This window comes from Carassius carassius, chromosome 12 (genome assembly GCF_963082965.1).
Source record: "Carassius carassius chromosome 12, fCarCar2.1, whole genome shotgun sequence".
NCBI lineage: Eukaryota > Metazoa > Chordata > Actinopteri > Cypriniformes > Cyprinidae > Carassius > Carassius carassius.
This window is the reverse complement of record NC_081766.1, coordinates 17,329,694-17,339,853: the sequence shown is the minus strand read 5'-3', so window position 1 is coordinate 17,339,853 and position 10,160 is coordinate 17,329,694. Positions and strand designations below refer to the sequence as shown.

Sequence of the window (10,160 nt, the reverse complement as noted above, 5' to 3'; positions counted from 1 at the left end):
TAGCAGGTGCTGGTTTGGCAGACATGACGGTAGCAGGTGCTGGTTTGGCAGACATGACGGGAGCAGGCGCTGGATTGGCAGACATGACAGGAGCAGGCACTGGATTGGAAGACATGATGGGAGCAGGCGCTGGATTGGCAGGCATGAGTAAAAGCAGGCACAGGATTGGCAGACATGACGGGAGCAGGCGCTGGATTGGAAGACATGATATTAGCAGGCGTTGGATTGGCAGACATGGCGGGAGCAGGTGCTGGATTGGCAGACATGATGTTAGCAGGTGCCGGATTGGAAGACACGATGGGAGCAGGATGCTGGATTGGCAGACATGATGGGAGCAGGCGCTGGATTGGCAGACATGACGTTAGCAGGCGCTGGATTGGAAGACATGCCATTAGCAGGCGTTGGATTGGCAGACATGACATTAGCAAGCGCTGGTTTGGATAGACCAGGCGGGAGCAGGCGCTGGATTGGCACACACGAGGGGAGCATATGCTGGATTGGCAGAGGCAGACATGATGGGAGCAGGCGCTGGATTGGCAGACGTGACGTTAACAGGCGCTGGATTGGCAGGCGTGACGTTAACAGGCACTGGATTGGCAGACATGGCGGGAACAGGCGCTGGTTTGGCAGGCATGATGGGAGCAGGTGCTGGATTGGCAGTAATGATGTTAGCAGGTGCTGGATTGGAAGACATGCCGTTAGCAGGCTATGGATTGGCAGACATGATGTTAGCAAGCGCTGGATTGGCAGAAATGATGTTAGCAAGCGCTGGATTGGCAGACATGACGGGAGCAGGCGCTGGTTTGGCAGACATGACGGTAGCAGGTGCTGGTTTGGCAGACATGACAGGAGCAGGCGCTGGATTGGCAGACATGACAGGAGCAGGCACTGGATTGGAAGACATGATGGGAGCAGGCGCTGGATTGGCAGACATGCCGTTGGCAGGCGCTGGATTGGCAGACATGGCGTTAGCAAGCGCTGGTTTGGATGGACCAGGCGGGAGCAGGCACTGTTTTGGCAGACGTGACGTTAGCAGGCGCTGGATTGGCAGACATGATGTTAGCAAGCGCTGGATTGGCAGACATGACGGGAGCAGGCGCTGGTTTGGCAGACATGACGGTAGCAGGTGCTGGTTTGGCAGACATGACGGGAGCAGGCGCTGGATTGGCAGACATGACAGGAGCAGGCACTGGATTGGAAGACATGATGGGAGCAGGCGCTGGATTGGCAGACATGCCGTTGGCAGGCGCTGGATTGGCAGACATGGCGTTAGCAAGCGCTGGTTTGGCAGACATGACGGGAGCAGGCACTGGATTGGCAGACATGATGGGAGAAGGCGCTGGATTGGCATATATGACGTTAGCAGGCACTGGATTGGAAGGCATGCTGTTAGCAGGTGCTGGATTGGCAGACATGACATTAGCAAGTGCTGGTTTGGATTGACCAGGCGGGAGCAGGCGCTGGATTGGCAGACATGACAAGAGTAGACGCTGGATTGGCAGAGGCAGACATGATGGGAGCAGGCGCTGGATTGGAGGACATGACGGGAGCAGGCGCTGAATTGGCAGGTGTGACGTTAGCAGGCACTGGATTGGCAGACATGGCGGGAGCAGGCGCTGATTGGGAGACATGATGGTAGCAGTTGCTGGATTGGCAGACATGACGGGAGCAGACGCTGGTTTGGCAGACATGACAGGAGCAGGCACTGGATTGGCAGACATGATGGGAGAAGGCGCTGGATTGGCATATATGATGTTAACAGGCACTGGATTGGAAGACATGCTGTTAGCAGGCGCTGGATTGGCAGACATGACATTAGCAAGTGCTGGTTTGGATTGACCAGGCGGGAGCAGGCGCTGGATTGGCAGACATGACAGGAGCAGACGCTGGATTGGCAGAGGCAGGCATGATGGGAGAAGGCGCTGGATTGGAGGACATGACGGGAGCAGGCGCTGAATTGGCAGGTGTGACGTTAGCAGGCACTGGATTGGCAGACATGGCGGGAGCAGGCGCTGGTTTGGCAGGCATGATCGGAGCAGGCACTGGATTGGCAGACATGACGGGAGCAGGCGCAGGATTGGAAGAAATGACGGGAGCAGGCGCTGGATTGGCAGGCATGAGTAAAAGCAAGCACAGGATTGGCAGACATGACGGGAGCAGGCGCTGGATTGGAAGACATGATATTAGCAGGCGCTGGATTGGCAGACATGACGTTAGCAGACGCCTGATTGGCAGACATGACGGTAGCAGTTGCTGGTTTGGCAGACATGATGGGAGCAGGTGCTGGTTTGGCAGACATGACAGGAGCAGGCACTGGATTGGCAGACATGATGGGAGAAGGCGCTGGATTGGCATATATGACGTTAGCAGGCACTGGATTGGAAGACATGCTGTTAGCAGGCGCTGGATTGGCAGACATGACATTAGCAAGTGCTGGTTTGGATTGACCAGGCGGGAGCAGGCGCTGGATTGGCAGACATGACAGGAGCAGACGCTGGATTGGCAGAGGCAGACATGATGGGAGCAGGCGCTGGATTGGAGGACATGACGGGAGCAGGCGCTGAATTGGCAGGTGTGACGTTAGCAGGCACTGGATTGGCAGACATGACGGGAGCAGGCGCTGGTTTGGCAAGCATGATCGGAGCAGGCACTGGATTGGCAGACATGGCGGGAGCAGGCGCTGGATTGGAAGAAATGACGGGAGCAGGCGCTGGATTGGCAGGCATGAGTAAAAGCAGGCACAGGATTGGCAGACATGATGGGAGCAGGCGCTGGATTGGAAGACATGATATTAGCAGGCGCTGGATTGGCAGACATGACGTTAGCAGACGCCTGATTGGCAGACATGACGGTAGCAGTTGCTGGTTTGGCAGACATGACGGGAGCAGGCGCTGGTTTGGCAGACATGACGGTAACAAGTGCTGGTTTGGCAGACATGACGGGAGCAGGCGCTGGTTTGGCAGACATGACGGTAGCAGGTGCTGGTTTGGCAGACATGACAGGAGCAGGCGCTGGTTTGGCAGACATGACGGTAACAAGCGCTGGTTTGGCAGACATGACGGGAGCAGGCGCTGGATTGGAAGACATGATATTAGCAGGCGCTGGATTAGCAGACATGACGTTAGCAGACGCCTGATTGGCAGACATGACGGTAGCAGGCGCTTGTTTAGCAGACATGACGGGAGCAGACGCTGGTTTGGCAGACATGATGGTAACAAGCGCTGGATTGGCAGACATGACGGGAGCAGGCGCTGGATTGGAAGACATGACGGGAGCAGGCGCTGGATTGGCAGGCGTGACGTTAACAGGCACTGGATTGGCAGACATGGCGGGAACAGGCGCTGGTTTGGCAGGCATGATGGGAGCAGGTGCTGGATTGGCAGTAATGATGTTAGCAGGCGCTGGATTGGAAGACATGCCGTTAGCAGGCTATGGATTGGCAGACATGATGTTAGCAAGCGCTGGATTGGCAGAAATGATGTTAGCAAGCGCTGGATTGGCAGACATGACGGGAGCAGGCGCTGGTTTGGCAGACATGACGGTAGCAGGTGCTGGTTTGGCAGACATGACAGGAGCAGGCGCTGGATTGGCAGACATGACAGGAGCAGGCGCTGGATTGGCAGACATGACAGGAGCAGGCACTGGATTGGAAGACATGATGGGAGCAGGCGCTGGATTGGCAGACATGCCGTTGGCAGGCGCTGGATTGGCAGACATGGCGTTAGCAAGCGCTGGTTTGGATGGACCAGGCGGGAGCAGGCACTGTTTTGGCAGACGTGACGTTAGCAGGCGCTGGATTGGCAGACATGATGTTAGCAAGCGCTGGATTGGCAGACATGACGGGAGCAGGCGCTGGTTTGGCAGACATGACGGTAGCAGGTGCTGGTTTGGCAGACATGACGGGAGCAGGCGCTGGATTGGCAGACATGACAGGAGCAGGCACTGGATTGGAAGACATGATGGGAGCAGGCGCTGGATTGGCAGACATGCCGTTGGCAGGCGCTGGATTGGCAGACATGGCGTTAGCAAGCGCTGGTTTGGCAGACATGACGGGAGCAGGCACTGGATTGGCAGACATGATGGGAGAAGGCGCTGGATTGGCATATATGACGTTAGCAGGCACTGGATTGGAAGGCATGCTGTTAGCAGGTGCTGGATTGGCAGACATGACATTAGCAAGTGCTGGTTTGGATTGACCAGGCGGGAGCAGGCGCTGGATTGGCAGACATGACAAGAGTAGACGCTGGATTGGCAGAGGCAGACATGATGGGAGCAGGCGCTGGATTGGAGGACATGACGGGAGCAGGCGCTGAATTGGCAGGTGTGACGTTAGCAGGCACTGGATTGGCAGACATGGCGGGAGCAGGCGCTGATTGGGAGACATGATGGTAGCAGTTGCTGGATTGGCAGACATGACGGGAGCAGACGCTGGTTTGGCAGACATGACAGGAGCAGGCACTGGATTGGCAGACATGATGGGAGAAGGCGCTGGATTGGCATATATGATGTTAACAGGCACTGGATTGGAAGACATGCTGTTAGCAGGCGCTGGATTGGCAGACATGACATTAGCAAGTGCTGGTTTGGATTGACCAGGCGGGAGCAGGCGCTGGATTGGCAGACATGACAGGAGCAGACGCTGGATTGGCAGAGGCAGGCATGATGGGAGAAGGCGCTGGATTGGAGGACATGACGGGAGCAGGCGCTGAATTGGCAGGTGTGACGTTAGCAGGCACTGGATTGGCAGACATGGCGGGAGCAGGCGCTGGTTTGGCAGGCATGATCGGAGCAGGCACTGGATTGGCATACATGACGGGAGCAGGCGCAGGATTGGAAGAAATGACGGGAGCAGGCGCTGGATTGGCAGGCATGAGTAAAAGCAAGCACAGGATTGGCAGACATGACGGGAGCAGGCGCTGGATTGGAAGACATGATATTAGCAGGCGCTGGATTGGCAGACATGACGTTAGCAGACGCCTGATTGGCAGACATGACGGTAGCAGTTGCTGGTTTGGCAGACATGATGGGAGCAGGTGCTGGTTTGGCAGACATGACAGGAGCAGGCACTGGATTGGCAGACATGATGGGAGAAGGCGCTGGATTGGCATATATGACGTTAGCAGGCACTGGATTGGAAGACATGCTGTTAGCAGGCGCTGGATTGGCAGACATGACATTAGCAAGTGCTGGTTTGGATTGACCAGGCGGGAGCAGGCGCTGGATTGGCAGACATGACAGGAGCAGACGCTGGATTGGCAGAGGCAGACATGATGGGAGCAGGCGCTGGATTGGAGGACATGACGGGAGCAGGCGCTGAATTGGCAGGTGTGACGTTAGCAGGCACTGGATTGGCAGACATGACGGGAGCAGGCGCTGGTTTGGCAAGCATGATCGGAGCAGGCACTGGATTGGCAGACATGGCGGGAGCAGGCGCTGGATTGGAAGAAATGACGGGAGCAGGCGCTGGATTGGCAGGCATGAGTAAAAGCAGGCACAGGATTGGCAGACATGATGGGAGCAGGCGCTGGATTGGAAGACATGATATTAGCAGGCGCTGGATTGGCAGACATGACGTTAGCAGACGCCTGATTGGCAGACATGACGGTAGCAGTTGCTGGTTTGGCAGACATGACGGGAGCAGGCGCTGGTTTGGCAGACATGACGGGAGCAGGCGCTGGTTTGGCAGACATGACGGTAACAAGTGCTGGTTTGGCAGACATGACGGGAGCAGGCGCTGGTTTGGCAGACATGACGGTAGCAGGTGCTGGTTTGGCAGACATGACAGGAGCAGGCGCTGGTTTGGCAGACATGACGGTAACAAGCGCTGGTTTGGCAGACATGACGGGAGCAGGCGCTGGATTGGAAGACATGATATTAGCAGGCGCTGGATTAGCAGACATGACGTTAGCAGACGCCTGATTGGCAGACATGACGGTAGCAGGCGCTTGTTTAGCAGACATGACGGGAGCAGACGCTGGTTTGGCAGACATGATGGTAACAAGCGCTGGATTGGCAGACATGACGGGAGCAGGCGCTGGATTGGAAGACATGACGGGAGCAGGCGCTGGATTGGCAGGCGTGACGTTAACAGGCACTGGATTGGCAGACATGGCGGGAGCAGGCACTGGTTTGGCAGGCATGATGGGAGCAGGTGCTGGATTGGCAGACATGGTGGGAGCAGGCGCTGGTTTGGCAGGCATGATGGGAGCAGGCGCTGAATTGGCAGGTGTGACGTTAGCAGGCACTGGATTAGCAGACATGGCGGGAGCAGGCGCTGATTGGGAGACATGATGGTAGCAGTTGCTGGTTTGGCAGACATGATGGGAGCAGGCGCTGGTTTGACAGACAACGGTAACAAGCTCTGGTTTGGCAGACATGACGGGAGCAGGCGCTGGTTTGGCAGACATGACAGGAGCAGGCACTGGATTGGCAGACATGATGGGAGAAGGCGCTGGATTGGCATATATGACGTTAGCAGGCACTGGATTGGAAGACATGCTGTTAGCAGGCGCTGGATTGGCAGACATGACATTAGCAAGTGCTGGTTTGGATTAACCAGGCGGGAGCAGGCACTGGATTGGCAGACATGACAGGAGCAGACGCTGGATTGGCAGAGGCAGGCATGATGGGAGCAGGCGCTGGATTGGAGAACATGACGGGAGCAGGCGCTGAATTGGCAGGTGTGAAGTTAGCAGGCACTGGATTGGCAGACATGACGGGAGCAGGCGCAGGATTGGAAGAAATGACGGGAGCAGGCGCTGGATTGGCAGGCATGAGTAAAAGCAGGCACAGGATTGGCAGACATGACGGGAGCAGGCGCTGGATTGGAAGACATGATATTAGCAGGCGCTGGATTGGCAGACATGACGTTAGCAGACGCCTGATTGGCAGACATGACGGTAGCAGTTGCTGGTTTAACAGACATGACGGGAGCAGTTGCTGGATTGGAAGACATGACGTTAGCAGACGCCTGATTGGCAGACATGACGGTAGCATGCGCTTGTTTGGCAGACATGACAGGAGCAGGCACTGGATTGGCAGACATGATGGGAGAAGGCGCTGGATTGGCATATATGACGTTAGCAGGCACTGGATTGGAAGACATGCTGTTAGCAGGCGCTGGATTGGCAGACATGACATTAGCAAGTGCTGGTTTGGATTGACCAGGCGGGAGCAGGCGCTGGATTGGCAGACATGACAGGAGCAGACGCTGGATTGGCAGAGGCAGACAGGCGCTGAATTGGCAGGTGTGACGTTAGCAGGCACTGGATTGGCAGACATGGCGGGAGCAGGCGCTGGTTTGGCAAGCATGATCGGAGCAGGCACTGGATTGGCAGACATGACGGGAGCAGGCGCTGGATTGGAAGAAATGACGGGAGCAGGCGCTGGATTGGCAGGCATGAGTAAAAGCAGGCACAGGATTGGCAGATATGACGGGAGCAGGCGCTGGATTGGAAGACATGACGTTAGCAGACGCCTGATTGGCAGACATGACGGTAGCATGCGCTTGTTTGGCAGACATGACGGGAGCAGACGCTGGTTTGGCAGACATGATGGTAACAAGCGCTGGTTTGGCAAACATGACGGGAGCAGGCGCTGGATTGGAAGACATGACGGGAGCAGGCACTGGATTGGCAGGCGTGACGTTAACAGGCACTGGATTGGCAGACATGGCGGGAGCAGGCACTGGTTTGGCAGGCATGATGGGAGCAGGTGCTGGATTGGCAGACATGGCGGGAGCAGGCGCTGGTTTGGCAGGCATGATGGGAGCAGGTGCTGGATTGGCAGACATGATGTTAGCAGGCGCTGGATTGGAAGACATGCCATTAGCAGGCCCTGGATTGGCAGACATGACGTTAGCAAGTGCTGGTTTGGATAGACCTGGCGGGAGCAGGCACTGTTTTGGCAGACGTGACGTTAGCAGGCGCTGGATTGGCAGACATGATGTTAGCAGGCGCTAGATTGGCAGACATGACGGGAGCAGGCGCTGGTTTGGCAGACATGACGGTAGCAGGCGCTGGTTTGGCAGACATGACGGGAGCAGGCGCTGGATTGGCAGACATGACAGGAGCAGGCACTGGATTGGAAGACATGATGGGAGCAGGCGCTGGATTGGCAGACATGCCGTTGGCAGGCGCTGGATTGGAAGACATGACGTTAGCAAGCTCTGGTTTGGCAGACATGACGGGGGCAGGCACTGGATTGGCAGACATGACGGGGGCAGGCACTGGATTGGCAGACATGATGGGAGAAGGCGCTGGATTGGCATACATGATGTTAGCAGGCACTGGATTGGCAGACATGACGTTAGCAGACGCCTGGTTGACAGACATGACGGTAGCAGGTGCTGGTTTGGCAGACATGACGGGAGCAGGCGATGGTTTGGCAGACATGACGGGAGCAGGTGCTGTTTTGGCAGACATGACGGGAGCAGGCGCTGGTTTGGCAGACATGACGGTAACAGGCGCTGGTTTGGCAGACAAGACGGGAGCAGCCGCTGGATTGGAGACATGACGGGAGCAGGCGCTGGATTGGCAGGCGTGACGTTAACAGGCACTGGATTGGCAGACATGGCGGGAGCAGGCACTGGTTTGGCAGGCATGATGGGAGCAGGTGCTGGATTGGCAGACATGGCGGGAGCAGGCGCTGGTTTGGCAGGCATGATGGGAGCAGGTGCTGGATTGGCAGACATGATGTTAGCAGGCGCTGGATTGGAAGACATGCCATTAGCAGGCGCTGGATTGGCAGACATGACGTTAGCAAGTGCTGGTTTGGATAGACCTGGCGGGAGCAGGCACTGTTTTGGCAGACGTGACGTTAGCAGGCGCTGGATTGCCAGACGTGATGTTAGCAGGCGCTGGATTGGCAGACATGACGGGAGCAGGCGCTGGTTTGGCAGACATGACGGTAGCAGGCGCTGGTTTGGCAGACATGACGGGAGCAGGCGCTGGATTGGCAGACATGACAGGAGCAAGCACTGGATCGGAAGACATGATGGGAGCAGGCGCTGGATTGGCAGACATGCCGTTGGCAGGCGCTGGATTTGAAGACATGACGTTAGCAAGCGCTGATTTGGCAGACATGACGGGGGCAGGCACTGGATTGGCAGACATGACGGGGGCAGGCACTGGATTGGCAGACATGATGGGAGAAGGCGCTGGATTGGCATACATGATGTTAGCAGGCACTGGATTGGCAGACATGACGTTAGCAGACGCCTGGTTGGCAGACATGATGGTAGCAGGTGCTGGTTTGGCAGACATGATGGGAGCAGGCGCTGGTTTGGCAGACATGATGGGAGCAGGTGCTGTTTTGGCAGACATGACGGGAGCAGGCGCTGGATTGGCAGACATGACGGTAACAGGCGCTGGTTTGGCAGACATGACGGGAGCAGCCGCTGGTTTGGCAGACATGACGGGAGCAGGCACTGGATTGACAGGCGTGACGTTAGCAGGCGCTGGATTGGCAGACATGGCGGGAGCAGGCGCTGGTTTGGCAGACATGATGGGAGCAGGCTTTGTAGACTCTGACGTGAATTGATAATTTCAGACATGACATGTAAATGAATAGACTTGACTCACCAACAGCAGGTTACAACATCAATACTCGACAGGAGACAAAGGCTACATGAGGGCTATATTTAAAAAACAATCAGTCACATGACAAAAACCAACCAATGAGAGACAGGACACATGACTTAAACAACCAACAAGAACATGACATAAAAAAACAAAGAACCAATGAAAAGATAACATGAGGGTAAGGGAATCACATTTCTAGACAGGGCCCATGACTACACTGCTTAAAAATAAAAGACATGAAAACATGAACATGAAACAAAAGCCAGAAACCAGCATAAAAGGAGAGCAGACAGGTACAAAGAGCGACTCATGTTGTGTTGTGATGTTGTTTCAATCAATGTTGCATTGTTACATCAAAGCATTGTGTTGCCACTTGGTGACAGACAATAATCAATCAGCAGACAAAATCCCATGACTTATCCAAGTATTCTGAAAATGGGAATGTTTTTGTAGCAAAATGTAAAAAAAAAATTGTTTCATAAATCAAGTTTTCTTTCAAATTTACAAAGTCTCAAGTAATATGCTGTATGCACCAAATACATTGAAAGGGACAATACTGAATTTATAACTACAATATAC

General features: G+C 55.4%; 3 protein-coding genes across 3 annotated transcripts; all 3 read right to left on the bottom strand.

Moving 5' to 3' along the window:
- Positions 1 to 706: 706 nt before the first annotated feature.
- On the bottom strand, positions 707 to 1,781 carry LOC132155427 (skin secretory protein xP2-like). Its single transcript, XM_059564272.1, has 2 exons — positions 1,179 to 1,781; positions 707 to 1,039 (listed from the first exon to the last, which is right to left on the bottom strand). Exons 1-2 carry the CDS (start codon positions 1,779 to 1,781, stop codon positions 707 to 709), a joined length of 936 nt encoding a protein of 311 aa, XP_059420255.1.
- A 3,552-nt stretch (positions 1,782 to 5,333) lies between these two features.
- LOC132155426 (skin secretory protein xP2-like) lies at positions 5,334 to 6,497 on the bottom strand. The gene is made up of 3 exons (XM_059564271.1): positions 6,344 to 6,497; positions 6,013 to 6,214; positions 5,334 to 5,889 (listed from the first exon to the last, which is right to left on the bottom strand). Exons 1-3 carry the CDS (start codon positions 6,495 to 6,497, stop codon positions 5,334 to 5,336), a joined length of 912 nt encoding a protein of 303 aa, XP_059420254.1.
- A 2,259-nt stretch (positions 6,498 to 8,756) lies between these two features.
- Positions 8,757 to 9,503, bottom strand: LOC132155425 (skin secretory protein xP2-like). Its single transcript, XM_059564270.1, has one exon. The coding sequence runs from the start codon at positions 9,501 to 9,503 to the stop codon at positions 8,757 to 8,759; it is 747 nt and encodes a 248-aa protein (XP_059420253.1).
- Between the last annotated feature and the right edge of the window lie 657 nt (positions 9,504 to 10,160).

Bases quoted from the DNA above. Each gene is read 5' to 3' on its own strand.
- LOC132155427 (XM_059564272.1), bottom strand. From the start codon at position 1,781: ATGTCTTCCAATCCAGTGCCTGTTAACATCATATATGCCAATCCAGCG. The intron at 1,040-1,178 runs GTCATGTCTGCC...CTGCCAATCCAG, and splicing joins CCAATCCAGTGCCTGCTCCT to CGCCTGCTAACGTCACGTCT.
- LOC132155426 (XM_059564271.1), bottom strand. From the start codon at position 6,497: ATGTCTTCCAATCCAGTGCCTGCTAACGTCATATATGCCAATCCAGCG. The intron at 6,215-6,343 runs GTCAAACCAGCG...CTGCCAATTCAG, and splicing joins AGAGCTTGTTACCGTTGTCT to CGCCTGCTCCCATCATGCCT. The intron at 5,890-6,012 runs CAATCCAGCGCT...CATGTCTGCTAA, and splicing joins CCTGCTCCCGTCATGTCTGC to TCCAGCGCCTGCTAATATCA.
- LOC132155425 (XM_059564270.1), bottom strand. From the start codon at position 9,503: ATGTCTGCCAAACCAGCGCCTGCTCCCGCCATGTCTGCCAATCCAGCG.